Source organism: Patella vulgata, chromosome 4 (genome assembly GCF_932274485.2).
Source record: "Patella vulgata chromosome 4, xgPatVulg1.2, whole genome shotgun sequence".
Lineage (NCBI taxonomy): Eukaryota > Metazoa > Mollusca > Gastropoda > Patellidae > Patella > Patella vulgata.
In genome coordinates, this window is record NC_065882.2 from 54,414,090 (window position 1) to 54,429,119 (window position 15,030).

General features: G+C 31.4%; 1 protein-coding gene across 1 annotated transcript in view; it reads right to left on the reverse strand.

The window, feature by feature from the left end:
• LOC126818719 (AT-rich interactive domain-containing protein 3C) overlaps nucleotides 1-13,674 on the reverse strand; it is a 39,632-nt gene extending 25,958 nt beyond the window's left edge. The window contains exons 1-2 of the mRNA XM_050546256.2: nucleotides 13,338-13,674; nucleotides 12,236-12,796 (exon numbers count right to left, since the gene is read on the reverse strand). Coding sequence (XP_050402213.1) covers nucleotides 12,236-12,796; nucleotides 13,338-13,373 — 597 coding nt within the window. The 5' untranslated portion in view covers nucleotides 13,374-13,674. The remainder of the gene's footprint in view (nucleotides 1-12,235; nucleotides 12,797-13,337) is intronic.
• Nucleotides 13,675-15,030: the final 1,356 nt, after the last annotated feature.

Below are 15,030 nucleotides of genomic sequence, written 5' to 3' on the forward strand. Positions count from 1 at the left end.
GACTGCCTAGTCGCCCTAAAACACAATCTATGTTAAACTCGACCCCCCCTCCGCCCCCCCCCCAACAAAATCCATTTTGTACAAAAAGTTATATCTTGAATACTTACTAGATTTTCTTGTTACAAGTCTGTCTGTGTAGTCTTTATCTACATACTTTCCAATCTTAACAATGTGGCCTTTTATTGGAAAGAATTCGAATTGGTAGTATTTTTGTGCTGTATTTCATTTTGTGAATTAATAGACTAATCATGCAGGTATTGAAAATTCAATAGCTGCTGAGACAACGACTGACATCTCTCTCTCTCTCTCTCTCTCTCTCTCTCTCTCTGAGCTTTTAAAAATTCATAATAATTGCTACAGACATAATGACTTTAAAGTGTGAAGAATCATTTTCTCACTTTAAACTAATCTATTATATATTGTGATAGGTCTTAAACTAATAGAGTTTTTTCAACATTTCTAAACCCTGCTTGACCTTTTACTAAAATGAATTCGAAGGGATATAACGAAAGCAGAAAAATGTTCATTTCGCTTATAAATTTTTAATATTTTCCCTTTTTATTTGGTTCATAATATTCGGTCACTGACACCTCATGGTGGCTTCAGTTTAAACAGGTTTTAACAGTAACATATTTTGGGAAGATGAGATTAGATGGTAGGATACTATATACCTACATCAAACTGTTATATTTCCAAGGTAATTGTGACCATGAGGTACAGATTAAATAAAGAACATTGTAAGTGTTACCTATAGCAATGTTTAGCTTTCGTTTAATCAAGTGTTACATCAAGTCGGTGATTTATTTTTACCTATACAGATTAACCTTCCCGAGGTGATAAATTACCCAATTTCCAATACTACGTTCAAATGACGTGGTTTTTTTTACGAATCATGTATTCCTCACATAAACGCGTCTCAGCCGAACTATAGGAATGTAATATCTCTGATAGATAATCGTTTCGAAAATAGATTTAACAAGTTTTATTGTACCACCAAGTTTATTTGGAAATATCGCTATATGGAATATGACAGCTAACCGAGAGTAGGTGTCTAGTTTGCATTTTAACAGATAAAGGGGTCACCAACTGAGGTGGTAATTTATTTACGGATTTTTTTTATCGAAATTGTCAGTTTGGTTGTTTTAAAAAATTATTCTTTCAAAATAAAAACATATCTGTAAGGATATTTTCAGCACTTAATGAGTGATCCTGTTTATAATGTTTCTTAATTACATATAGCATGTTTTATCAGTACTAATAAACGTTTCAAACCCAGAAAATCTAAATTATCAGCAAAATTCAAACCCTGCCCTTTCGATTAATCAATCACCAAAAAAAGAATATAGAATAAATCAGTTACTAAGTCATCAAATCCCCGTGTTTAACATACTTTCAGTTTGGAGACCGACTTCATTGAATTCTAAAGACATTGGGCCTATATATTTTTTCTGATTGTCTTTGTAAAATCTTTAAATTTACTCAATATCAGATTGGGTAAGTTACAATCTCAAGGTGGAAGTTGTTGGTCCCCTGATTTAGGAAATGGTAATGCTATGAAAAAGAAGATCCCTCGTGAATCTGTCTCTCCATCCATCTACCTAGTTCGTGTCTAATGTTTGCGTCATGAGACTTGGCTCAAGTCTTTGTGATTAGTTTTCAATAGTGGAAGGATTCTCACACGTTTAAGACATCAGATAATGGCGGTGTATCAACAAGGGACATAGATCGACTAACTGTTGGAAAACTAAAGTTTATTAGCCATTGATTGTTAATTATTGGAGACCATTGGAACAATTCTACATAGACCACATAATAATCTACCTCCTGTCGTCTCTTCATCTAAATTCAATTTACCATGAAAAGAATTGCTATAGCATTTAAAAGAAATTACAACCGTGGAAATTGTTCCCGTGCACGTAATTACCCTTGAGGAGAAAAGGAAATGCCTATATGTTTTATTATGTGTAAGCGGTTAGAAATTTGTGAAACGAATATAAACCAACATTATTATCACTTTATATATCTTTGCATCGTATTTTCCCATAAAATTACCCGACAATATATTATAATATATAACATAGTTACATATCAAATCAACATTTCACATCTTTTTATATAATTATGTTATTCAAATTCTGTATGGGAAAGTTTAATAATCGCTTTTCGAAAACTTGCTACAAAATTAACATTTATTACAATGCTTTGATAGCAAATAAAGTAATTTTGTATATTTTATATATAATTTATATATATATATTAAGATAATGTTTAAAATTGTACTAACAGTGTGAGATCTTGTCCAAAAACTAGGAGCTTAAACTCTTTGATTTAATTCAATTGGGTTGATCTGATCGACTTGTCAAAGGCCAAACTCTGTACGGCTACATTTTCGAGAGATTAAGTGGCTTGTTTACTATTATAGGTTCAAATTTTAGCTTACAGTGTCGACACTGTCGTTAGACGTAACAAACAAGACAAATAAAATATAAAAATCAGATTAAATTTATTTTTGATGATTTAAAAAGCACAAAAGTAAAATATCATCTTATATTTCCCGTTAAATCTAACTTGATTTAGAATGTTTGTTTTACAGTGTACTTTTAAATTTGGTACGAAATGAATTGATTTAATATGGAGTTTTGGAAGATTTGGTAAAATTCATGAACTTCTGACCAGACTACTTCATTGGCTAAAAAACGCCTTGTTCTGACCAGCGATAAGTATGGTAGCTTGACTAGGACATGCTAATCCAGACATCTTAACTACTTATAAATCAAACGCAAACATCACTTCAATTTACCAATACATTAAGAATTTGAACAAAGGGGTGGAAAATGTCCGACAATTCTCATAATTGCAAATAGATTATCTGAGATATTTCTAGCATTGTGACTTTAATTATATGAAAACGAAACTAGAATCTGTGAGCATATTGTGGTCTAAACCCGCCCTTTTAACATGAAAGAATAAAAAAAACTTTTCAAAAAGAAAGAATAAAATGAATTGTGTAGAGCAATACGAAATTTCGGGTTGTTTTTTAAGTGAAAATCGAAGAGGAAACGAATGCGCAACGTTGGGTTAGAAAGTACGGAAGCACAAATGTACCACCTTTATGCAGTAATCACAAATGTTACGTAAATATTTCGGTTTTGAACAGTGAAAATCAACATCTTAATGTTCCAACTCGGGGTGTTAAATGTCCGACGATCAAAATGTCGGCAACCGTGAATGGTTATTGTGCACACATCGGCACTAAAAAGTTCAGAGAAAAAACTCAACAGAGATACGGCCCTTACAGAAATCAAGTGAAGCCTCTCATTTTTCAGAATATCATTCACTTTTTAATCAAGTCATGTTTGTGTAAATCTTGAAACCTAGTTTTAAATCGTGTTTGTATAAAACAATTGTAGCTTTTACGGTTAATCGTATATTAATCATAAATAATGGTGCGTAACGTTAAATCGGCTCCATCATAAATCATAACGAGGCTAGTTAAACATATACATCATATACTTATTTTCACAGTCCGTGTGTAATAATTCATAATTCATCTTTTTATGATAAATCCATTTTCATATATTCTTTAAGCAACATTAATTTCCTGGCACAAAATCACAAAAAAATATATGTATGTATCACCTCGTCCTGTCTTATTGAGCGAGTTAAAAAGGAAAAAGAGGCTAAATTTAGTTTCACACATTGGAAACATATTAAGGGCAAATATCTCGGAGAAAAACTACATATCAGTTATCACTAATTTCATCAGAGTTGACATAAAGAAATTCATGAAATATATTTGTGAAAAAAATTGCCTGCCAAGCTGTAAATTACATAAACGAATTATATTTATTTCTGCAGTTTTACATACGATGTGTAATAAAATTAGAACACGGTATCAAAATGGGAGAGAAACGGGGGTGAAAGTGGGTCATAATTTGAACAAAGAATTAACTTGAGCACTAAGTAAAAAGAAACAACAAATCCTATTTAATTACAGTTAGGCGACTGAAATTTAAGGAATCTTTTCATTAGCGGCAATGATAAATACATATGTAGGAGAGATTGGTTATCTACAGTCATGTTAGCTTCTGTTATCATACATCAATCACCCATGTTAATTCCACCCTTCGTTGCTATTAAAACCAGATGCGTCAATTATGAGACATTTAATGCGATCTTCCTCGTGATTAAGGAATTGAAAATGTAAAACCCAGATCTCAAATGTTTACCGCAGTAGCGATATCTAGAATAATTGAAAATAGATTTCACGGTTCATTTTACCTCTATTTTTTATACCTGTAATCGCTTTAAACCAACCATAAGTCACCGAGCGCGATGTAGTTGATCTTTTTGTAACGTTATCTATATTCGCTATTATGTCTATAGTGGGTTGTAACGGACCTCACAGTTCCAACTCATTACTTGTGAAGAGATCGTTAATAAAAGCGCGATTTAACCCGATATTTCATTCTCCTTATATATTCGTGTTAAATTGGGTCCATTTTCCATTTAACAGCGTTTTCAAGCAGTGACCCAACAACTCTCAGCACCAGTATGTTAATGATTATTCCGGCATTAAAATAAAAATGGCAGTCTCCAATCTTCGTATAATTGCGTTGCTAGGAATGCAGTATGAAAGTACATAAACCCTGAATGTGGATATTAATGTAATACAACATCTGAAATGTTGAGCGAGGAAATCTGAAATAACAGAAGCCATTTTTCTTCTTCTAATGTGCAATTCCCTAAATAATTCCCTAGACTTTTCATGACTTTGAAATCATGTAGCGAGACGGTGAATTGAACATTATACTCGGTGTGATTAAAGAGATAGATATTATTATGATGACTTGTATGATAGGTGAGATCTGGCATCACAAACTATCGGTCAGATGGAATGTTAATGGACACGAGAATTTTTCCGCTTTACATTTATACTTCTAATAAAACATTCCTTCATTTATAAATGTTTAGACGTATTCGCCGAGTCTAGTCAAAGCTTCCATAATGGCTGTAATCCGAAACTATTTTATTTGCCAAACTAGGCGATACTGTTTCCTGTCAAAATATTATTGACGGGGAGATGAACATCAAAGGTAGACAAAGAGCAAACGATATATTTTAAGGACTAGTTAGAAAGTTCAGATTTCAGTATGATTTGTAGAATATTCAGAGTGTTCATTATCTTAACGAACCAAAATGCTACTAGTATGTGCTTGTGCATTATTGTTTTACTAACGATGAAAGGGCTATCTGAAAACGTTCTTTCTACAGTGATCTCACAAAAACCAAAAGAAGTCAAACTGCGTGAAGTGGTAGCTTCCAGATTATAGAAACTGACTGAATTACATTCAAATATGAATATATTTATTTATTAAAGTAGATAAAGTACAAGTACTTCTATTTTGTATATATTTATTTATTTTTTAACTGAAAATCGGTTAGAACCACTTTTAGATCGAGGGGACACCATTAAGGTATAATACTCATTAGAAATGTATTTGTCTTGCAGCACTGTTCCAAAACTGAATACCCTACTCAATCAAAACATCGATCTCAATATAAATACAATTTTCTTTTAATCTATTAATTCCCATAATATATATATATAGAGAGAACATTGCTTATTAACATACAGATTATTGACTACAATAGTTGAACAAGTTTCCGGTACAGCAACTTTGGTTTGTGGTAATAATAAACAGTACAAAGATGGAAATAAAAGAATCTAATTTATTTCTAACAGTTTTACCAAGTGACGTGTTTCCTTCTGTTGTCTTACCATATTTTCTTTAATTTTGGTTGTCAGCAAATGACAAGTTAGCTAAGTGTTTGTCTGTTTAGTTTCCCGTCTGATGAGCGTCAATAATTAGAAATAACATAAATATTTAGTAAACTGAATCTATACAGGAACCCCGTTTTATTTTAATTTCTAGCAAACAATTCAACGTGAACTTTTGCTCCACTAAGTGGCTGTTTTGTCGTACGAATTAAATTCATTTGGATCAGGTGGTAAATTTATCACACCCTCACACCTTTTCCATCTACGTTGAAAATGTGAGAAATCAACAAATGATTGTAGGGGCAAACAAGAAGTCCGACACGACCAAATCAAAGAACGGCGGAAAGTCAGTGTTTTGGACTAGTGTCAAACTGGCACGAGGCATCACCAAAAGCGGCCGCGTGTTTACCCCGCGACTTGAACGTGTCTCTAAGGAGATAAGGCGAGACCAACGAGAGAGTTTTGAGCACTGTGCGACTTCTCTAAACTTTATGGCTATGTATTGGCCATTTTCAATCTTTGCACAGGGAAAACATTTGCCGTTCATTTAACGGTAGCAAATAAAAGGATTTATTCGTTCTGCCAAATGTAAAATCACGACACACATGCTAACCGTTGATTTTAATTGGAGTCATTAGGTAACGGGATTAACTTTGTTTCCCCAACATTGAGTTCCTTGATCGTTTCTGCCTTCCAAAATTAAATATACTAAAAGAGGAACACGTATAGGATAATTGTTCTTAAATTGACTAAACTTAGAAACACGTTAAAACCACTGACGTAAATCGCATATTTTAAAAGAACACATTATTACACATGTACTGTGTGACTTTTATATAAACAACTTAGCTTATCAAAAACAAAATAATATGATTTCTTTTTTTTGTGGTTTCAACCAAATTTACGTGTCGATTAGAATGTTCGTAAGGGCAATATATAAAGTAATACTTATTAAAACAAGACCACACCAAACGTTTGGTTTTACTTCTTTAATAAGCATGCATTATATAAAATAATATTGGGCAAGTTAAAATATCACCACATATATTATGTAAAGGTATATAATAGTACATGTTAATCTCTTTGTTAAAATATTTAATTGTGGTTTTATTTGTAAGGTGTGTTCTCTTAAATTTTTTTGCCTTATTTCCTTTTGTCCAAATATTAAAGCTATAAATTTTGATATTGACTTTTTGTTGTATCAAAATGTATGGTAACGTTAGTTTTTGTTTCCCGTTCTGTAAGTTAAAATAATTTACATTTTGTGCATTTGTTAAATTGAAATGTCTAGTAGCATTAAAACTAAACAGAACTATTTATACCGTTTGTATTATGTATTGCTCCAGATAAATATCAAGTAATGCTACTTGAGACTTCAGGGGGTAGGAGGAAGCCAAGTAAATAAATAACCCTATTATTTACTTATATTAGGAGAATCATTGAGACTGGTATGGCACCATGGTAAGCCCAAAATATGCCGAAAAGGAAATTTGCCTGCCACAAAAGTATTTCTATTGGTTAAAATTACTGTGGAAGATGGATTGCCTCGAATAATACAGATGATTTTTTTCCCTTTTCTATTCTAAACAATATATTATTATTACAGATAGCAAGTTGAGGTATTTAGAATCCGGATATATTATATCTTAACTATTTTTTTGTAAATATATACCATATATTGTAGACTCAAATAATGTTTAATAGAGAGGGGGTTGTGCAATGACATCAGAACCATTTCCTTGCAATTAATTTCTCAAGTGAAATTATATTTGTCGATTGGAAAGCTAAGCCAAACTAAGAATGATGGTTGATCATGAACACGCCAAACAATAGGTCTATATTTTAATATAATGATATATAATCTATTGATCGGTAATACCGTAGAAGAAGTAAAAATAACCATTGAGGTATCTAATATGCTACTGTTGTCATCCTCAGGGGAATCTCTATAATTACATAAAAAGAAAGGTGAAAACATCTATTCTAATTAATTTAAACAATAAATCTAAACAAAGCCTAACATCTAGAAATAGACGAAAGGAACCGATACCAGTTCTTATATAGGATGCTATACTTATTAATTTTTCAAAGAATAAAATAAAAGAAACAATACCAGGACTTATTAAACAATGAATTTGTTTACTTCTAATTAAATTAAATGATGGTTCCGGTCTAGAAGTTAAGAATCATATTAATTATTTTAATAAATCCTTTTCTTTAAAATCATCCTCATGTATCCAATATAATTATGATGCTTTATACGTTTATAGTATTCATTGATAAAAGACCAATCGTCGAATATCGTAATCAATTTTTAATGAAGCGCTTTTGATATCATTGACTTCATATAACGATACTAAGGATTATTGCCTTCTTATTTATCTGAATTGGGATCACCCAGGCGAAGGGGTTCTTGAGCATTATATTTATAATAGAAGCAGTCAATATGGCAGATCTTTTGATCAAATAGAATCATTAATCGAAATATCTTAATATCACTGTGTTGAAATAAACTGTTCAAAAAGACACAATTGAGTTAAATGGTGCATGTCATCTATGGAAACTCATAAACGCTTCGTCCAAAATGAAAAAAAAAAAAAAAGTCCTCACTGTAAAATACTAAATTAATTGCAATCTTAAATTCACTTTACACTCATTTTCGACGATTATCTTTATTAAAATATGTCTTTGATATGAAAAGATAAAAAAAAATGTTTAAAGTAAAAGTAACAAGATTTAATCAAAACTGATCCGTACATATGTTTTACATAAAACTTTCTTTCAACCCTGGCTTTAACGATTTATAAATTAATATACTTTAGATGTTTCTCCAGAAATCTTGTTAATATTTAAGTGAAATAAAACAAAAATAGAAACATTCTAAACACAAATGTTTTTAGAAGAGAGAGAAGGGGAAAAAACTTTCACATAACAGCCTTATTCTGGGGGTCTAATTCTGACAAATCCAGTCATTTTGATATATTTAACAAATTTTAACACAGCACAAGGCGTGAACAATTCTAACACTCTGAAACAATCGAGTGAAAGTTTTCCATTTTTGAGTAAATCCGATCTCTTCAGAATGTTGCGTCTTAATGACTTACACAAAACTCGGCTGATAATAAGTCAAATGTTTATGGTGGTTAATTGAATAAGTGAGCCAACAGATGGTAGAAATGTGACAAAAGATATTTCGTTTTAACAAAAAGTGTTTCGGCTAAAGCTAAATTTGTTATATAATTATTACCTCAACCGATATAAAACGGTAAATACCTTACACAATTACAGGAAGTGGATGCATTAAAATTTTAGTATTTTAAATTTTATATTAACAAATAACCAACATAATTTTATTTTTATTTATTTTTTTTTTAAATCCTAATATATGCCATTAAATGTCAGATTAATTTGAAGTGATACTTGTATCCTTGAACTTATATATATGCTTTAAATGGGTTACAATTTTTAATTATTTGAAAATGAACGAGACGGTTGTAAATTCACATTACATTTTTTAATATTTGCACAGCGTTGTAATGTACAAAGACAATTATGACAAAAGTTTAGACATCTTTAAATGAGAAGTGTGGAAACTTTCCTTTATTTTGTTTCAAACACTTCAACTTATGCCATAATGTTTTAAGAAATTAAAATTTAAAAGAAGTATATTTAAAAGTTTGTGTACGTAGAATAAAAAAGTTACAAGTTGTATAAGTGAGTGGTTTTATCTATACGACGATGTTTTAAGTGTTATTTGTGTTTTAACGGTGGGCAGGCAAGTTAAAGTGTTACAAGTTAATCATATACAAACACCTAAACATCACATTTACTCTTCTACTCTCCTCCTATACTAATGTTTTACACTCACAACTCAAAACTATACATTTTATCTACATTTTATGACAATTCCTATCAATCTACGCCCATTTGCTTTATCTAAATTAAAATTTATTATTATCATCTTTTTTTAATTTTTAAGAATTGCATACAAATTTATTTTTCAATCTAAGAATACTACAAAGATGTAAATATTTATTTATCTTTGGTGTCTTCTTTGACTATATTTGATTTACCCTCACAAATATTGATTTAATCTCAATTTTATCTACACTGTGATCTACATTTACCTCGACTTGGTCTACAGGTTTAATATAAAAAAATATTAACTTTTGATGAATCCATCAAAGCGTGTAATTTGTTGGTCAAAGTTATTGATTCCTCTCGGTGAGTCTGAGTCTTATGTACCAATGATTTTAACACCTTCTACTTATTTTGCCCTTTTATTCTACTTATATGGCTGTATTTCCAATACTTAATAGTCGAGTTTATGAAATTTCTTAAAGATTTTGTTTTTAAGATCTCTTCTTCAAAAAGCAATGTTCTTTTTATTTCACCTGCATTTCATTTTACACATAAGAGTTCAGTTTCACATAATTTCCTATCAATGTATTTAATAGTGATTATGTAAGTTGACAAGTATGCAATCGTAATTTAGATGAACATTAAAATGTCATTCTCATTCGTTATCAAGTTCACATTTGGTACCAATTTCATTCATTACCGAATTTAGTCCTATTCTTAAACTGGCTATTCCTAAACGAAACGTCTGTGTCTTAGAATACTCCCTTAGTGATAAATATACCCATTAAATTTATATTCTTGATGTTTGGTTTGACCAGGGATGTAAGACCTCTATGTTTAATACTATCTAGGGAGATCAATAATCTAGATATCAATAATATTCTTTTAGAAAAACAATTCTCCAAAATAATCCTCACAGTTCCAAGAAATCAATAGTGTAACAAAGATGTGTTTTGGAACAGAATGGAATCTTAATTTTTAACATAAATATGATAAACATTCGAATTCGATTAATTTATCATGACTATTCGAACCGATTTTGTTTCTGTATTTGTTATTCGATCTCAATTAAAGGCAATTAATTCCAATTAAATCAATTCATACCAATTGAATTTTATCAGTTTTCTTTTTTGCCTCACATAGGAAATATATCATACAATTATTCAACAAAATCCACTCATACAAATTAAACATACAAATATAGAAAATATGTTGTTTTGAAGGATTCGTAATTATGAAAATGCACTTAAAAACGATCCAAAAATTGATAATTTGAATTAAATCGAATATTCGAATAACTTTTGAATTACATTTCAATAGTAAAATAAGAATTCGGTGTGACCATTAAAATCTATGCTAATCAGGTTTTTTTTCTAATTTTGAAGTAGTAAAAGGACAAATCAATTTTATAATCAACGAATAGCAAAATGATATTGGATAAAATTTGATCCATACATTATCATGTATAAAATGTGATTTTCGTATTTATGTTGAACCTAGAAATTGATATTAATGCATCTGTTGAACAGGGAGTCGGATCAAGCCGGGTTCGTTAATTCTAACAGTTAATTAGACCAGTGTTTATTGATAGTGGTAATTATCATTAACATCTGTTGGTTAATTGTCAGATGAAGAAGGAATCAAGTAGGAATCATCTTTGAGTCATGGATACCTTAACTACGACGTCTTGGTAATAAAAGTAGGCCTCCTTGTGATTATTGGGATATTATCATAGTTATAGAGCCCTGAATTTATGTACAGGTCATGCAGATTAAAGTCTCATTTTACAAGAACCAGGGCAAATCTGTGCCATGATTCAGGTAACTTTTACGATAGGCAGTGTATTTATTCATACTAATTCTTCCTGCTATATTTTAAAAGGATCTGAACATGAAAGTGCACTCCCATTTTGTTGTTTCCAACTATAGGAAAGTCCCAGATAATTAACAAAAGCACATTTTAAAAGGATCTGATATAGAAACTACACTCACATTCTCTTTTTCAGCTATGTGAACTCGATGTGTATAAAATGTATCCATTCAGATTTTTATACAGCATAGGTGTTTTATAAAATGTATCCATGAACAAATTTCATTACAATGTATCTTTATGAAATGTTTCCATGCACACATTCAAAAACACTTGATCAGTTATGAAATATATTAACAAATGCAGGCATATATTTATGTACATTTCTAATGGCATAATATTTTAATGTTTTATGCAATGTATAATGTTTATATTTAGAAAAAAGAAAGGATTTCGATGAATGCATCATTGTGTATGTATCGGCATTTATTTTAATTGAATCAGTGAATATCTAAAACACCGCCAAACATGTAATGAAAATACAAATTGCAGAACCGTTTATTGACGCTGAACAACGTAAACAATGGTGGTGTCACTGGTAAAGATGACAATTAAACGACACCAATTTCTAAAAATGTGTCCATGAAATTGTCGACCATGTTGGTAAAAATGACAACAATCAATTATTTATCTGATTGATTTCTTGCTCTTTGATGGCCATGGGGAGCAGAATCTTGGGGATGAAGGGTTTTTTTGGGGGGTTTTTTTAATGAAGAAACTAACCTGTTTAAATTGTTCCTCAAAAGTCCAGTGATGATTTCTGCCGTCGCTGCCTGAATCGGGTGAAGGAAGTAAGCTTAAAGGATGAAGATGTGATGAACGTGAAAATCTGTCACCCGGGGAGGTCTGCCCCGCGTACGGGCTGTGATTAGCTTGAAGATCAATTCGTAATGGGCGTATGTCAGATGTTAAGTCTCTGGGAGATAAATGACCCAGGAGAGGGTGTGGATGTTCATGGGAACGTAAACTTGAACGAAAGTCATTAGCTTGTTTAATATTACAGTCTGTTTGTATACCATTTCTCTGTTGCATTCGTTCCTGAGCTAATCTGAGTTCCTTTTCTCTCACTCTAAGTTCTTCTTGGTGTCTAGCCAGGGCCTCTTCGTGGGCCTGCAACTCTAGTTCTATTTCCTCTCTTTCCTCGCGTTCCTGTTGTTTTAATTTCTCATAAAGTGCCCGATCAGCCGGGTCCAGTTTATCAGCTTTAATTAGTAATTCACTATCGTCCCCGTGACCGCTGAAATTATCCGATTCCGCATCCGACACTGCATGATCCCCATCTGACTGAAAACAAAATTAAATATATAAAATCAAACAATTAAAATCGTTATCAATTTTAGTTGAATTCTAATAATTTGATAAATTATACATCGATGTTATATAAATTTATAATAAAGTTAATATTGCATAATATATATATATTTTATTTTGTTGACAGTTACTAAATATTATATATTTTTTTATATACTAACCAAGAAACCACACAGATAATTATGCAAGAACAAATAAAAAACAAACTTTCAATAATTTCATTCGTCGCGTGCGGTCTGTGTTTACCGGCAGAAAAAAGTAAACAAGAACACATTTTCTAAGTGAGTAAATACATGAGTGAAACAATCTTCGCCAAGCTATCTTTTCTGAACTATAGAACTGGTGAATTATTTTATTTTCATAAAATTCAAGGCGACATGGAATTACAAACGAGTACCAGTACTGATATCACTGATACACTTTCTCGTCGATTAGCCATTCTCAATGTTTATCTATTTAAAATATAAAATAATCTTTGAAAAGTCAAGTAAAAGTAACAGAACACTGGACTTACCATGTTTTCATCTATACTGTTTTCACTTTGTGACATTACTTTCCAACTAATAAATAAAAATCAATATCTCCAACTGTTTTTATTTATCTCTCAACGTGATCTTCACTTACTAGTATCGGGGGTGCTAAAGCCAATTTTGGTAACGCGCTTTATCAAATAATCCTATCCCATCATTCAACCATATTAATTTATGCAATGGGAGGTCACGTGACAAAACAAACTCTCCAACCAAAGCGTTGTCCTGCTGGATCGATAATGTCGACTTAGTTCACTTCAATCAGTTAACCAGTTAGATCGTTTGTGTAAAGTATAGAATGAAACTCCTTAAAGTTTACTGCAACAACTACCTCTGAAGTACTTTTCACGAGTTGTCTAAATGTCGGAAGCCATTGTATTAGCAATGGCCGCCTCCGTGTTCGGTAAACAATGATATTACCAGATATTTCATTGAAGCATCTCGAGGAGCGTTAAAAATCCGGTTAAAAATCCATATTTGTTTAGATCGTTTAACTAATCTGACTTTTCTTTATGTAGTTGAATAGTTTTCAATAGGGAATGTTATCCATTTTCATATGTCAGTTAAGGTGAGCCTCACTACCGTATTCTTCTATTAAACTTATACCCCAATGCAAAAGTCTAGAGACTACTTGTGTTAGAGTATTCAAGTATAATTATATGTTATAACAGACACAATAAGAACTTGAACAGACATAACATTAGAAGCCCTGTTTTTATTATTATTAAAGTTTATATAAACCTTTTTGTAAAGCAATACTTTACACCGCTTTACTTACATGTACTTAATATTGTTTGGCACCATCACCTGGTGTCCAATCAAAGAATTACTGTAATAAACATTAATTGTATTCCATAGACTTGTGTCCTTTTGAAAAGAACAACCCGTAGAAAATCATTATTTGTATGTGTCCTTTTCTATTAAGTTACGTCCACATTAATATATAGTACCAAGTGCATTGAAAGAAAAATAATCACGTTTAGGTCTATGCTCCTTGCTTTCTACTTGGTGAAGTGTGTGTCTTACACTCATTCTAGAATTGCCAATTTGACAATGTAATGGAACTCATACAATGAGAACGTAATCCATATACGCCAAGACATGGTACTTGATCTTACTTGTATATTCCAACCAAACGACATTTAATTCGGTTCTTCCTCATACGGAACACAGTTATACATATTAATTGCTTAGTTTATGGTTCTTGAAAGACTGGGTATACACGAGTTACGTATAATAGGGTATAATAAACATTTTAAATAGATATATCAGTAACAGAATCAAAAGACCTCTGTGATTTAAATCAAAATAGAGCCACCGTTGGTTAATCAGATGTGTCTTCAATGTGGATCAAGTGCAATAAGAAATTTCATTTTGAGTAAATGATATATCTCAACATTAACTAACGAAGGATGTAACTATTTTTAAAACACTTAAAAATACCGAGACATATTCGTTAATGCAATCGACAATTTTGTTTTTCATCTCAACCAAGAAGTTTTGGGTTGGTGGGGTCTTTTTTAACTTTACACGACTAATTGAGCCCTTGAACATGAAGGGTCTGCAAAGATTTCCAGACCCCGCACTTCTATGTCTAAAATCTAACACCCCAAGTCCAGCACATTGGTCACGAGACATGTTACTCGAAACCATATTTAGTCTGTCAAACAGTAAATA